The 16,135-nt window shown below is 45.5% G+C and overlaps 1 protein-coding gene across 4 annotated transcripts in view; it reads left to right on the top strand.

Annotated features, from left to right (window-relative positions):
• Positions 1-16,135, top strand: part of piezo1 (piezo-type mechanosensitive ion channel component 1) — a 178,998-nt gene that overhangs the window by 147,359 nt on the left and 15,504 nt on the right. For all 4 annotated transcript variants that reach the window (XR_008811284.1, XM_056292214.1, XM_056292213.1 and 1 more), the window contains 6 exons: positions 172-360; positions 1,344-1,571; positions 2,946-3,135; positions 10,743-10,869; positions 11,543-11,690; positions 14,834-14,986. Coding sequence is in view for 3 of the 4 variants with exons in the window: in XM_056292214.1 (XP_056148189.1) it covers positions 172-360; positions 1,344-1,571; positions 2,946-3,135; positions 10,743-10,869; positions 11,543-11,690; positions 14,834-14,986 (1,035 nt within the window). In the remaining variant the exon portion in view is untranslated. The remainder of the gene's footprint in view (positions 1-171; positions 361-1,343; positions 1,572-2,945; positions 3,136-10,742; positions 10,870-11,542; positions 11,691-14,833; positions 14,987-16,135) is intronic.

Raw genomic sequence — 16,135 nt, 5'->3', positions numbered from 1 at the left:
AAGTAAATCTAAATAAAAAGGATTTCCCTTTTGATCTGAAACTTGGATGACCTCAAATCCGCAGATGGAGTGCTCCATTTTACATTCAGCTTCTCTAAATGTCTGATGAAACACTTCAGTTTTGTTTTATTTTCTCTTTTTAACTGATTTGACTCTGCTGTCGTTCCATAGGTGATGGTTATGGTGAAGTACCTGTTCCAGTTTGGCTTTTTTCCATGGAACAGCAGTTACGAGACTGCTCTGAATGAGGACAAGCCTTACTTCCCGCCACGGATCTTGGGCGTGGAGAAGACCGACAACTATATCAGATACGATCTGCTGCAACTGCTGGCTCTCTTCTTCCACCGGTCGCTGCTGATGGTATGTTAGACCAGAGTTGCCCACTTTGGTAAACTGGCCAGAGAGAGATTTTCCTTCATTGGTTTCATTCTTCTCTCTGTCGTGCACTTAATGTTAGATAGCTAATGTAAGCTAGCTGGCTGCTGAGACAAGCATCTCACACCTATCAGAGTATAATTTAAGATGCGTCTCCATGGAAACACCACCATAAAAGACCCAATTAACCATTAACCATATAATACCAGAAAGATTTTGAGACCATTTCTATACTAGAAATACTTTTATGTTCTCATGTTCATCTCTGTTGCTGTCGCAGTGTTTTGGCGTGAGATCTGCCTTGGTGGCGTGAGAGTGTGAGACAGACAGAGCCTGAAAGAGTGAGACTCATGCCAGATGCATGAGAGTTGGCAACCCTGCATTAGACGAAGAACTTAAAGGCTATGATCACATTGGAGGTGTTTTCGGCAGTGAGACATTTGCTGTTGCTAGGCAGCCACAGTCACCTGTCAATAACCTGTGTGCCGACGTTAGCGAAGTGAATTAGTTTACATGACACTACCCATCCGACGTGTCATTACTTACTTTTTATTGTTAAACAACCTCTCTTTTTATTACCTTGACTACTATTTATTTTTCTAAAACGTGGGAGGTAATGAGCACTATCTTTAGCTTTCTCCTCAAACTTTGTTGTGAACAGTTCAGTTGAGAAGGTCCATCCCTGCACTCCTCTGATTGGACAGCAGAGGAAAAAGGGTGTGGACATAAGACTTTTTTCTGCTTAGGGTTGAACTTTTGTCAACTCCAGCCACTCAAGACATTTCTCCAAAAACATGAAGTGTGCTGGACGCATAAGAAAACATAGTCGAATAAATCAATGAATAGTATAGATAAATAACTGCAGCTGGACAACTATATTCTGTGTGTGTGTGTGTGTGTGTGTGTGTGTGTGTGTGTGTGTGTGTGTGTGTGTGTGTGTGTGTGTCCGTGCGCATGCGTACATGCAGCGTTATGGTCTATGGGACCATGAAAGCCCGATAGAGGAAAAAAGCTCCACACTAGAGAGCTTAAAGTTGGAAGAAAAGAAGAGCAAGGAGAAGGAGGGGAAGAGGAGGAAGAAAGGGGAAGAGGAGGAGGAGGAGGAGGAGGAGGTCGGGCAAAAAGAGGAAAGCAGAACCAGTCCGTCCTCCAGCCTAGTGAACATGGACGATCCAGAACTGGTTCATTTGGAAAAGGTTTGTACAAATATCGCTTCACATATTTTCCTTACAAAATGATATAACAACCCAGCTGTGACATCTGGAGAAAGAACTAGAAATATTTTTAAAAAGGTTCTTTGGTTTTTATCCTGGTTAACAGCTATGGATAATGAGACATACTGGTAGTTATTTACACTGTACACGGTTATTTCAGTTATTTAATTGGATAGTCCAGGGTGTCCCCCCACCTGCTGCTCAATGACTGCTGGGATAGGCTCCAGCATCCCACGACCCGAATTTGAATAAGCGGCTTGGATAATGGATGGCTAAATTCCAAACAAACTTTATCAAACCAGGAAAAAACTAGAAATCAGATTCTAAAAAAGTGGAGATTATAAGAAACAGAACATATGCAGGTTCTGATAGACTGAGGGAAGCAACCACTATCTCATCTCATCGCATCTCATCTCATCACCAGCCGCTTCTGTGGGGTTGGGCTGCAGTGGTAGCAAGCTAAGTAGGGCACTCCAGGACCGAGGAAAGCAACCACCAGTACAAACAAAATAAAACTACACCAAACCAAAAGTTAAAGAAAAAACTTGCTTAAATAAAATACTTTATTCTAATAATTTACTGGCAGGCACTTAACATGTTTCAGCAAAGAAGCTCTTCATCATGGTTAAATATACTGGAAGCTTTACTCATTAAATATACAGCATGCATGTGACGGTAACAGGTAGTGAAAGAACAAGTGGTGCTGTCAGAAATGTAAAAAAAATACAGGATTCGAAAATATAAGAATAAGAAAATACACAAATATCACTAAATATATTATCATCAGTGCGATGTGGTGAGCGAAGACATGCAGGTGGCTGGTGTGACAGAGGAAGATGCAGAAGACAGGAAGAAATGGAAACGGATGATCCGCTGTGGCGACCCCTAACGGGAACAGTTGAAAGTAGTAATAGTAGTAGTAGTAGTAGTAGTAGTGTATATATCTGTCCCTCTTTCAATCTGTCTATGTATCTGTTTATCTAAATGAAATACAAATACAAAAATATGTTGTACCTAATGATAGTTTATTTGTAACTATATAAGCACAAACCCAACATATGGGTTCATGCAGGCATAAGACACATTGAAATGAATATAAAAAAATGAGAAAAAGCAAGAAAAATCAATCACTTCATTAAGTCAAGGAGTTATTGATATATGTCAACATATATGATACGTATTTATCAAGCTAAGTAGAGATAAATGTACCTAGTGATGGTGTATTGGTAACTAAGTACAAACCCAAAATACCGACATGCAGACACACAGAAGACGTGGAAATCAAGAAAAATTAATCACTTCATTAAATCCCGTTTTTATCAACTTTATTAAACCATTTGTTGTTCATCCACCCAGGTTGACCAGGACTCTGCTGGGCCTGGTGACAGCTCTGCAGCTGAACGGCAGTCAATTGGACCAAGTGACATGCCCGAACAACCGACAGTGTCCGGGGCGAGCGAGGTGGGAGAAAGAGAGAAGGAGACAGTGGGAGTGAAAAAGAAAAGCGGCATCATTCGTTTCCGCAAAAAGAAACAAACCAGCAAGGGTGAGAGAGCTATCCTACTGGTCCATACATTTCAATGGTGGGCTTTAAGACTGGAGTACATGACTGTTTCGGAGATTTAACTGTAAAATTATGCTGTTACTAATGTGAGTTTCCTGTTTACCTGTGTTTCTTATGCCAAAGTTACACTGCTAATTTGTGTATTTTGACCCATTTCCCATACTGTACTCTCTAACCCCTGTTTACACTTAGCGTAAAAATGCACACTTGGCATTGAAGAGAGGATTTGGTTTGAGCAATCTCATATAAATCCTTCATCAATTGTCTTGGGTTTGTTTACACTTGGATTTTTATGTGAGCTAGGATAGCATTTGTTATGGGCTTGTTAAAGGAAAATGCTTTAGCGTGGGCTTGAGCTAATTGGGAAAAGCAGTCAGCCATTTTCTCATCCTATGCTACTCAAGAAATGAGTAAGTTGTTTGATCCCCCAGTTTGAGGCAAAGACACCACTAGATGGCTTTTAACTCCCCAACAGGACTCTTGTAGCATAGCAGAGTACGCCATAGAGTTCAGAACCCTAGCAGCAGGCAGTGGGTGAAATGATGATTTGTTGCAGTGTGCTTTTCAGAGAGGGCTCAATGAGACAGTTAAGGACAAGTTAGCTGTGAGAGATGAGACCTCCAACCTTGCTAGTCTTATTAGCCTGGCAACCAAGCTAGATTACCGCCTACGTGAGCATCACAGAGAGAAGGCTACCTGCCCCTTTAGTCTCTTCCTGCTGTGCTATCCCTCCGTCTTGGCCACGAGAGCCTCCCCTCCAGCGGGAAGCCCCTCATTTAGCCACCCGTCATTCTCCACCTGCTGCAGAGAATGAGCCCATGCAGTTGGGTCGGGCTTGCCTGTCTTCCTTCCGAGTGCCAGTGTTGGATGAGGGCTGGAGCATGTTTATACTATGGCCAAGCTGAGCACTTCATCTCCTCTTGCCCCCTTCGGTCAAAAGAGCTGGCTCATCAGTAGATGTGGCGGTCCTGATGAGATGAACCGCCATCTCATCCTCCTTACACCCTAGTAAACAACTCGACACCTTCCTGCTTTGGAACAGTCAACCTGTCCCTGTGTGTGTTCTCGTGGACTCTGGGGCTGATGAAAGCTTCATCAACTCCAATCTTGTCTCTCCGGCCGAAATTCCCACAGAGGCCCTCGATTCTCTGCTCGCATGACTCATCACTCATCCTCTCCGGCAACTATCATGAAACTGTTCAGTTCTATGTCATTCAGACTTCCAATGCTCCCTCTTGAGTCGGCCTTGGCTAGAGCTCCATAACCTTCACAGCGACTGAGTGGCTGATTGTGTCATCAATTGGAGTGTGTTTTGTCATTCTGTCTGCAGTCTGTTTGGGTGCCTGTTGGGGCCGCTCCTCCCACACCAACCCCTGAACCACTTGACCTGTCTTCAGTCCCATCTGTTTACCATGACTTGGGTGAGGTCTTTAGTAAACACCAGGCCCTGTCCTTGCTGCCACATCGCCCCTACAGCTGCGCTATTGACCTCTTCCCTGGAGGGCCACTGCCCTCCCGTCATTTGTATAACCTATCCTGGCCCAAAAGGGAGTCCATGGAGAAGTACATAAATGAGTCTCTTGTTGCTGGCATCATCAGGCCATAAGGCTCTTCCCCCTTCAAAGTGGGTTTCTTTTTGTTGAAAAGAAGGACCACTCTCTTCGTCCCTGCATCGACTGCATCAGGGTCTGAACAACATCACCATGAAGAAAAAGTATCCACTCCCAGTCATCAGTTCAGCCTTCGAGCCTTTCCATGGTGCCACCATCTTCTTCAAGTTAGACCTTAGAAATGCTTACCACCTGGTCAGAATCCGTGAGGGAGACAAGTGGAAGACTGCCTTCATCATCCCCCTTGGTAATTTTGAATACCTTGTGATGCCCTTCAGTCTCACCAATGCCCCATCAAAACATCATTGATGAGAGCTTGGATCATTCCAAGCTCTCATCAGCGATATCCTCCATGATATGCTCAACCAGCTTGTGTTGGTCTACTTGGATGACATCTTCATATTCTCCAGAAACCCCGAGGAGCAGGTGCAGCAGGGCCACCTCATCTTAAAAAGGCTGCTGGAAAACAGACTATTTAGGAAAGTGAAGAAGTGCGAATTCCATGCATCCTCAGTTGGCTTCCTTGGCTACATCATTGAAGGTGAGCAGGTGAAGACGGATCCTGTTTATCTAGGCAGTAGCAAAATGGCCCAAACTCACAATCCTCAAGCAGCTCCAACATTTCCTGGGTTTTGCAAATTTTTACTGGCGTTTCATCAGGGACTTCAGCCATGTGTGTAGCTGCCCCGCTCATCAAGTTCACCTCCACAGCCTCACCCTTTACCTGGACTCCCAAAGCTGAAATCGCCTTTACAGAACTGAAGATGTGATTCACCTCAGCCCCTGTCCTGGTCTATCCTGACCCCTTGAGGCAGTTCATTGTGGAGGTTGATGCCTCAGACCCTGTAGTTGGAGCCATCCTCTTTCAATGCTCAGCCAGCGACCAGAAACTTCATTCCTGCACCTTCTTTGCCCTCAAGCTCTCCCCAGCTGAGTGCAACTATGACATCAGCAACTGTGAGTTACTAGTTGTTAAAGTGGCCTTCGATGAAAGGAGGCATTAGTTAGAAGGTGCTGAGCAGCCATTTGTGATATGGACTGACCACAAAAACCTTTCTTAAATTCAGTCTGCCAAATGTCTTAATCTGCCAGGCCCAGTGGGGTGTGTTCTTCAGCAGGTTCAACTACCCCCTCACTTACCACCCTGGATCTTGCAACATGAAGCTGGATATGCTTTCCCGCCAGCACACCTCCAAAGAAGCCCCTGGAACCCCTGACACCATTCTCTGTTCGTCTAATGTGGTAGGAGCCGTTACCTGAGAAATCGAGTCCGTGATTAAAGAGGCACTACGCACTCAATCTGACCCAGGTAATGAGCCACCTAACTGTCTCTTCATGTCAGATTCTTCAGGGTCCCAGGTCCTCCAGTGGGCCCACGCCTCTCAACTTACCAGCCACCCAGGAATCAACCACACCATATCCTTCCTCCATCGTCACTTCAGGTGGCCCTCCTTGGAAACTGATACCCATGCCTTCATCACAGCCTGCACAGTGTGTGCCCGCAGCAAGGCTTCCCACCAGCCCCCAACTGGTCTGCGCTGTCTGCTCACAGTTCCCTGTCGTCCATGGTCCGACATCACCTTGGATTTTGTTACCTGCCTCCCACCTTCCCAGGGTAATTATCATCATCATCGGTGGTCACTTGGGGTCGAGTATGACTGTCCTTCCTCTGGGTCCTTCTGGGTCTTCAGGTGGGCATAGAGGCTGAACCTGGAGCTGCATAATGAGAGGTCGCCTGCGCAGGACAGCTTCTTACATGGAGTGGCTGATGTGCCTGCAACCACCACACAATTCTTGGCAGGGGGTGGCCGGAGTCCAATGGCATGGAGAATCAAGATGATTGGGGACCACTCTCTGTTGCAGCCTTCATCTGCCTTCACTGCCATTGTGACCTGGAGACATCTTCCACCACTGAGGTCTTGGTTGGATCACCCTTTGTCTGGAACCTCCCCCTTGACCTATCCGCCTTGGGTGACCCTACCACGAGCCAAGCTCCGGATGGCATAACTCATGGGGCTCATTAGTAGAAACGTTTGTACATGTAAGTTTCTCCACCACAGAAAGGTGGTGATCCAGGAGAAGCCCAGGGCAACACAATTATACTTACCATAGTGGACAGGTTTTGCAAGGTGGTGCATTTTACCAAACACAGGAGACCATCCCCACACACTGCAGGGAACTATCAACTGGCTGATGACCTAAATTTTGTGTTGAAGACATCACCAACTCTTCCAGAGACAGAAGACCAGGAAGGCACTAGGCCCGGATGGCATGTTACACTCCTGTCTTAAAAGTCTGTGCTGACCAGCTGGCCCCCATTTTCACACTGATCTTCAACAGATGACTGGAGCTGTGGGACGTCCCCTCCTGCTTCAAGAGCTCCACTATCATCCCGGCCTTCGAGAAACCCCATATCAAAGGATAAAATAACTACAGGCCCATTGCCCTGACGTCTGTGGTCATGTAATCCTTTGAGAGACTGGTGTTGGCCCACTTGAAGGAAATCACAGGCCCCCTGCTTGACCCCCTGCAGTTTGCCTACCGAGCAAACAGGTCAGTGGATGATGCAGTCAACATGGGATTGCCCTATATCTTCCAACACCTCGACTCCCCAGGGAGATATGCAAGTGTCCTGTTTGTGGAATAGAGCTCAGCGTCCAACACCATCGTCCCAGATATCCTCCAATCCAAACTAACCCAGCTCACTGCACGAGCTCCCATCTGCCAGTGAATTAAAAACTTCCTGACAGGGCATCTGGGTGGCGTGGTGGTCTATTCTGTTGACTACCAACATGTGGATCGCTGGTTTGAATCCCCGTGTTACTTCCGGCTTGGTCGGGTGTCCCTACAGACACAATTGGCCGTGTCTGCGGATGGGAAGCCGGATGTGGGTATGTGTCCTGGTCGCTGCACTAGTGCCTGCTCTGGTCGGTCGGGGCACCTGTTCGGGGGGAGGGGGAACTGGGGGGAATGTCCCCCTGGTGAAACGCCTCACTGTCAGCTGAAAGAAAAGCAGTTGACGACTCCACATGTATCGGAAGAGGCATGTCTGTAGCCCTCCCCTGCTTGGCAGAGGGGAACTTGTTGGAAGAGTGGGGTAACTGGCCAAGTAAAATTGGGAGAAAAAGGGAAAAAAAACTTTCTGACAGACAGGAGGCAGCTGGTGAGGCTGGGGAAAATCACATCCAACACCCGGACAATCAGCACTGGAGCTCCCCGCCCCAGCGATGTGTGCTCTCCCCTCTACTCTTCTCCCTCTACACAAATGACTGCTCCTCAGGTGACCCGTCTGTTAAACTCCTGAAGTTTGCGGATGACACAACCATCATGAGCCTTATCAAGGATGGTGACGAGTCTGCATGTGGACAAGAGGTTGATCAGCTGGCCCTCTGGTGCAGCCAAAACAACCTGGAGCTGAACATGCTCAAAACAGTGGAGATGACGGTGGACTTCGGGAGGAGTTCCCCAACACTGCCCCACCTCACCATACTCAACAGAACGGTGTCTACGGTGAAAACCTACAGATTTCCGGGTTCCACAATCTCCCAGGACCTAAGGTGGGCATCCAACATAGACACAATCATCAAAAAGGCCTAGCAGAGGATGTACTTTCTCCACCAGCTCAAGAAGTTCAACCTGCCTCAGGAGCTGTTGATTCAGTTCTACACTGTAATAATCCAGCCTTTCCTATACACATCCATCACCGTCTAGTTTGGTTCGGCAACCAAACAGGACAGGGACAGACTACAATGGACAGTTAGGTCTGCAGAGAAAACCATTGGTGCCAACCCGCCCTCCATTCAGGACTTATACACCTCCAGACTCAGGAAACAGGCAGGCAACATCACTGCAGACTCATCACATCCTGTTCCAACTCCTCCCCTCTGGAAGGCGCTACAGAACATTGTACCCCAAAACAACCAGATATAAAAACAGTTTATTTATGCCGGCTGTCATTCAAATGAATGCTTAACACTGTCAAATAATCCAACCATTTTGTATATACTGTACTGTACATTGTACGTATACTGGTATGCTCTGTCATGTCCATCTACCTCAGGCATGTATGTAAGTAACCTGCTAACATCTATTTCAGCATCTCTGATATATTCTCTGCACTATCGCACTTTATCACTGCTTATTTTGCCTATATCAGTCAGTCCTTGTGTTTAAATCTGAAGAATTGTTGTGTTGTAGTGCTGTTATTCTATGTTGATTACACTGAGAGAGCCACGAAACCAGAGTCAAATTCCATTATGTGCAAACCCACATGGCCAGTAAACAAGATTCTGATTCTGATTTTGTGGCTCTCCTCAAATTACCTTCTTCCTCAGAGTCAGAATACCACCTCATTCAACATGTGTTTTTTTGTTGTTTTTTTTGGGTTTTTTTTCCTTTTTATCCCCAGTTGTACCCGGCCAATTATCCTACTCTTCCGAACAATCCTGGTCGCTGTTCCACCCCCTTCGCTGATGTGGGGAGGGCTGCAGACCACCACATGCCTCCTCTGATACATGTGGAGTTGCCAGCTGCCTCCCCCCACCCGACAGTGAGGATATTTGCTAGGGGGACGTAGTGTGTGGGAGGATCATGCTATTCCCCCCAGTTCCCCCTCCGCCCTGAACAGGCGCCCTGACCAACCAGAGGAGGTGCCACTCCAGCGACCAGGACACACACCCACATCTGGCCTCCCACCCGCAGACATGGCCAATTGTGTCTATAGGGATGCTCGACCAAGCCAGAGGTAACACTTGGATTCAAACCGGCAATCCCTGTGTTGGTAGACAACGGAATAGACTGCTACGCTACCCGGATGCCCTTTCAACGGGTGTTTTGACTGCATTGCACCCCTCTGGATATCGTCTTCGACCAGGGGCCCCGATTTCCCTCCCAAGTTTGGAAGGCTTTCTGCTAGGCCCTCAATGCTACCATCAGTCTCTCCTCAGGCTATCAACCTCAAACTAATGAACAAACAGAATGGGACAAACAGGACCTGGAGCCTGCCCTCCGCTGTATCATGTCCAGAAACCCCACCGCTCGGAGTGCTCAACTTCACTGGATCAAATATGCACACAACTCCCTCTCCAACTCAGCCACAGCTGTGTCTCCATTCGAATGTTCCCTTTGCCACTAACTTCTTCTGTTCCCTGCCCAGGAAGGGGACATCGCCGTTTCCTCTGTCAAGGCCAATCTCTGTCACTCCCGCCGAGTGTGGAAGGATGCTTGTCTCACCCTGCTCTGCTCCACTGATTGCAATTGCCGCCTTGCTGACCACTGTCGGGCCCCTGCTCCAGACTACCAGCCCGGTCAAAGGGTTTGGCTTTCCTCAAAAGATCTCCCACTCCAGACTGAATCAAGAAAGTGATCACCCTGTTAAATTGGCCCATACAAAATTGAGAACATCATCAATCCATCTGTAGTCAAACTCAAACTGCCTATGTCCCCCAGAGATCACCCCAATGTTCTGTCTCCCAGCTCAAGCTCAAGCCTGTCTCCACCATCCCTCTGTCTCCTCCAGCTGTCTGGCTGCCTTGCCTACTTCCTGGCTCACTTGCCCTCCTGCCCACCTCATCTGGCAACTTGCCTGCTAGCCTGCCTCACCTATTTGCTGGCTCGCTGACCTGCCAGCCTGCCTGCCTCGCTGTCTCTCCGGCGCATCCACATGCTTGTCTTCATCTGGCCCCGCCCCTCCCTTGTCCGTTAGTCCGGCCGGTCTGGCTTTGCCTTCACCGTTCCCTCTCCACCACTTGTCTGGCCTGCCTCAATAAATTCCCCGTCCTTTTTATTTACCATATTTCTGTGTCTGAGTCTGGCATTTGGGTCCACAGATCTCACCATAACAGAACCTAACAAACATTTTTAAATCAGGCCAGGTGAAATTGTCCAAGTTTGTACTTTAATGTTCATTTTGATATATTTGTGATATCCTAATTCTGACAGTAGTTCTGGTCCTGTTTGTCATTGTGTCATGTCTGACAGAGTCTCTGGCTGAGGCTAAATCCAGTAAAGACCCTTTGAAAATGAAAAAGAAAGGAAGGAAACGAGAAGCAGCCAAAAACAGACTACTCAACATGGGAAGAAAAATAAAACACACCTTTATTTCTGGGTGAGGAACTTTCCTTCACTCTCTGTTTTGCTGTCTGTTGTTCTGGTACCATTCACTCTGATTAAACTGCAGCTTGATATGAGCTGTATGTCAGTGACTCAGACTATGTCCATATCAATCCAGATCGATTTGAAAGTGCTGATTTCATGTTGAAAATGGGTAGAAAGTTTTCCACCCACACAAGTGTTTTCCGATCATTTTTGAAAAGTTCGCCATCCACATCGAAACGATGAAGTCTCTTCTATTGGGCATTCGCACACAGCTTGAGCTGCCAGCATCTAGCTGATCACACCACAATCATGCGTCAGGTCCATTTTTGCCATTCACACAATGCCAAATGACGTTTTGATCCTCTTTAGGGAGCATTTTCATAGAGCTCTGTTTTCGATGGTTGAACATGTTGGCTTAGTCTGGATGGAAGATCAAAATGAAGAGAAAAAGATGCGTTTTCGAATTAATCCAAGTTTGTGTGGACTTACTCTGAGTGAAATAGCATCACTGTTATGTATAATAATATAGTAATATATATTACTATTACTGAATGAAACCCAAATGTTACGTTTCTCTCTCTCTCTCTCTCTCTCTCTCTCTCTCTCTCTCTCTCTCTCTCTCTCTCTCTCTCTCTCTCTCTCTCTCTCTCTCTCTCTCTCTCTCTCTCTTTCTCTCTCTCTAGTATTCAGAGTTTTTACAGACCAGCCCATAGGTTCTTCAGTAATATTCTCAGTCCAGAGTATCGCGCTGCTACAGACGTCTATGCTCTCATGTTCCTGACAGATGTCGTTGACTTCATCATCATCATCTTTGGCTTCTGGGCCTTTGGGGTAAGAAAGGGATGAAGAGGTGAATGGACGAATTGATAAAGGCATGACAGTATGAATGGATAAAGGCATGGATGGATGAAGGGAAAGACTTATCTCCTCTTTTTCAGAGATATAGTACTAGAAAACTTTCTCTCCTCTTTCCTTCCTCCCTTTTCAGAAGTCCAGTGTGTAAACTGTGTTCTGTTCTTATTTAACATGCTTGGTTAAATAAGGTCAACGTTCATTAATGATCAATTCTAACACATGAACCACAGATTGCAATAGTACAGAATTTACATTAAGGGCTTTCTTTAATCAAAAAGATACGAAATATTGTAAAACAAATAAGTCAAAACAAATTAAAGTAAAGGGGGTTGCCACCCTTTAGTCAAGCAGTTAGCGATGTCACCTCGTGGTGCAGTACAACCCTGGATCAAATCCCGCAGTGGGCAAAAAAATGCTCAGTTACAATAGTTTTTGTGATGGTCTGGTGGGCTGTCCAGGGTGTCTCCCCACCTGCCGCCCAGTGACTGCTGGGATAGGTTCCAGCATCCCCGCAACCCTGAGTAAGGATAGGTGGTTTGGATAGGATATTTAAGTAATACAAATACTGTCTCCTTGTTTAAGCTGTCATATATAGCTCATACATAGAGATAAATACATGCAAAAGAGAGTTTTGCACAACCTGGGTCTTATTTTCACAGTTTTTACCATCATTCGTATCAGTTTTGATATAATTTTATTCACCGGCTTTGTAGATTTTGGACATGGGACCACTGCTGGATTCAGTTTTACAGTGGTGTCTTATGGGAGAACTTAACAGGAGTGTCACACGTTTCAACAAGTCCAATTTAACCCAATTATCTAAACCACGTATTTGGAAGTGAAAATCAAAGTGAAAGTTAAGTTATTATCTGAAATGTCTAATATTGTCGATGGTGGTTGAAATTACAGATCTACTTCCTGGTTCAACTTGCAGGAATGAACAGCCTATACTTACCATAGGTAGTAGTAACCATCCATAAACTACCCAGCTGGCACAATAGAGAATTGAAGCTTATCGAGCGAAATTTCAAGAGTGGGAACACACCTCAACCGCACTACTTCCGGCGTCCCTATAAATACCCACCTAACCCTCTCCTCCTCTTCCAACCCCGTATTCTGCTCCAGAACCAAGATCATGCAACATCACCTCAATCACACTCAAGCCAATTGAGCTACTACTTCATCATACGAGCAACATCATCCATCTACTCACCTCATCTTGAGTATGGACTTCGTGTCACTATCCCCATTGGACAATAATCTATCTGGATGAATTCAGGACAGTCACATACAAAAGTTCCCCCCGGCCCATGCCAACAGACAGCAACAGAAGCGGAAAACTTCTCTGCTGCCTCTGTGCCTGAGACCCTGCTTTCTGTAGTCCAAAAGCTGTCCAGGAAGAGAGTGAGTCTAGAAACTACCCGCGGATAGCCCGTCAGGAGCACTGGGACATTTCCCAGTAGCCTGAGGGTCGTCTTGGCCTGTCGTCAACAGTCAACTTGACTAGCGATAATATTGCAAGCAGAAATGAGTTGACGGACCTCTCAGAGTCCACCCATCAGGCGGTGTGTCTCTCTCTTGCAGCAGTATCCCTGCTGTGAGGGTGCGCATGCCAAAAAATTAGGTCATCATGTCTCTCGGCACATAGCAACCGTCTAGTTGCTTCTCTACCAAAAACATTTTAGACAAGTCACCTGGCGAAATGAAGCAGAGGCAGGGATTAAAAAAGAGAGAAGCCTTGTCACAGATGAAGCTAAATACTGCAAAATAGCAACATGTTCACCAGTAAGGGACCAGTCAAAAAACTAGCTAAAATGCACACACGGCTTTTTTTTGATACTCTGATTTGCTGATGCTTGACCATCAAGATAATCATTTGAACATTTGAGCTAACTCTATATCATTCTCTTTTTAAAAAAAGTGTAGGCTAATTGTTTTGCTTGTCTAGCCTTGTACATTTGTATGTACTATGATTGGTGTATTCTTAGTGAGTTTGAGGATGCACCCATAGCCATAGCATACCTTGAAAACTCAGTGTTCAGATAGTCTACCTGTTGGTCAGTCCCAAAAATTTGTATTTTGTAATCTGGATAACTTTCCTCCCAGATGACATAGTAGCCAAACTTATAACTAGTCTGATACCCATAACACCAACAAATAGGGTTAGCCTACAAAATTAGGGGTCTGGTGGTTCACATGAACAGCATGGCCTGGGATGGAGTCAAGTTCCTGCTTGAATTGTTTCAGTCCACCCCTGTCAGCAAGCACCAACTCAGTCTTTTCCATGGTCCGTATCCTGCCCGGTTAATCTCTCAGCAACATATCACAATCAGCTCCTTCGTCTTTTGCACATTGAGAGCAAAATTGTTGGTAGTGCACCATGATGTGTGGTGCTGAATCTCGTCCCTGTAGGCCGTCTTGTCATTGTTGGTGATACGGTCAATGACTGTGGTGTCATCTGCAAACTTAACTACTACATTTGAAGGATGAGTTGGCAGGCAGTTGTGGGTAAAGAGGGAGAAAAGGAGGGAGCTCAGAACACAGCCTTGAGGGACACCGATGCGGAGGGTCAGGGTGGAGGAGGTGTGGTTACCTAACCTAACAGATGGAGGTCTGTTGGGCAGGAAGTCCAGGGTCTAGTTACAGAGGGAGGGGTTGAGGGAGAGGAGTTTTTTGGTTAGTTTGGCGGGGATGATAGTGTTGAAGGCAGAGCTGTAATTTATGAACAGCATCCAGATGTATGTATGTGTTGTTAAGTTCAAGGTGGGTCAGAGCAAAGTACAGGCTAGTGGCAATGGCATCCTCCGTAGACCTTTTCGGATGGTAGGCGAACTGATGTGGGTCAAATGTGTGGGAGGTGGGGATAGTGTTTTTGATGTAAGCCAGAACCAGTCTCTCAAATCATTATTTATGACTTTATGACTTTATCTACGATATTATCTAAGACACTGTAAAACTGAGTCCAGCAGTTGTCCCATGTCCTAAATCTACTAAATGAAGCTAGTGAGTAAAATTATATAACCAATTTACACAACAGCAAAAACTACAAAAAAAAAACAAAAAAGCTGGGTTCTAAAAACCCCAGAATTATCCTTTAAATCTCTATGTTTTGTCTTCAGAAACACAGTGCCGCGGCAGACATCGCGTCGTCCCTGTCAGAGGATCAAGTTCCTGAAGCTTTCTTGGTGATGCTTCTGATCCAGTTCAGTACTATGATCATCGACAGAGCACTCTACCTCCGCAAGACTGTGTTAGGAAAACTCATCTTCCAGGTACGGACTCATCGACCCGGCCATGAATCTTTTTAACATTTCCATCATTCTTTAGAGACAAAACACATGGCTTCATATGAGCTTTTCTTTTTTGGGGGATTCTATTTCCTCTGTGTTGACTTGGTTACCATAACTCACAAACTCTCAAATTCTAGATGTATGTTAAGGTTAACCTTGAAATTAAGACCCCCCAAGTCCAGATCAAGTCTTTAAGGGGGCGAGTGTGAGTCAAATCCTTTTAGTGGTCCCTTTTGACATTATGCTATTAATTTGAAATGGCACTAGTTGGTGTTACCATTGTACCCTTCCTTTCTTAAACACTGTTACTATTGGTGTCTACTATTGAAACTTTTTTATACTTGCACTTAACATGTTCATTTGTCTGTTTTCTGACTTGTGTCAATCTAAATGTATTTGGTACTTTAATTCTCCTATTCACCTCCTATAGATGATCTAAGACACTCTTACACTAAATGTACTCAACATGACATGAATGATATGATTACAATTTCTAATACTATTTCACATAGTACATTTATAACATGTTTACTGTGTAGAAAATGTACGTGTACTACTTCATATAATACTAATATGATATGATTACCTGCCTTGCCTGATAAATGCCAATAGGAAATGTGATGTATTTCCTTTTAATACTTACAGTAATACATCCACTAGGATAACACTTTACAGTTGCCAGTTACAGAATCTTGTCAAGGCTGGATAAACGTAATAAACAGGTGATAATGTAAAGAATCAGAATCTGGATTCTGTTTTATTTGCAGTGAGACTTTAAAATATCAGGAATTTGACTGAGTGCATTGTTCAGTGTGACCATTAGACTTAAGAAAAATATGAAGAATAAAGGTAAAATAAGTAAAGAAAAAACAAAAAAAATCAAAAGGGAGCATCCAGGTAGCATGGCAGTCTATACCGTTGCCCACCAATCGCCGGTTCGAATCCCTGTGTTACCTCCGGCTTGGTCGGGCGTCCCTACAGATGCCATTGGTCGTGTCTGCGGGTGGGAAGCCAAATGTGGGTATGTGTCCTGGTCGGTTTACTAGTGCCTCCTCTGGTCGGTCGGGACGCCTGTTCGGGGGGAAGGGGGAACTGGGGGGAATAGTGTGATCCTTCCATGCGCTACGTCCC

This window comes from Lampris incognitus, chromosome 13 (assembly GCF_029633865.1).
Source record: "Lampris incognitus isolate fLamInc1 chromosome 13, fLamInc1.hap2, whole genome shotgun sequence".
Classification (NCBI taxonomy): Eukaryota; Metazoa; Chordata; class Actinopteri; order Lampriformes; family Lampridae; genus Lampris; species Lampris incognitus.
Note: the sequence above shows the minus strand (reverse complement) of the source record. Positions and strands in the feature narration are given on the sequence as shown.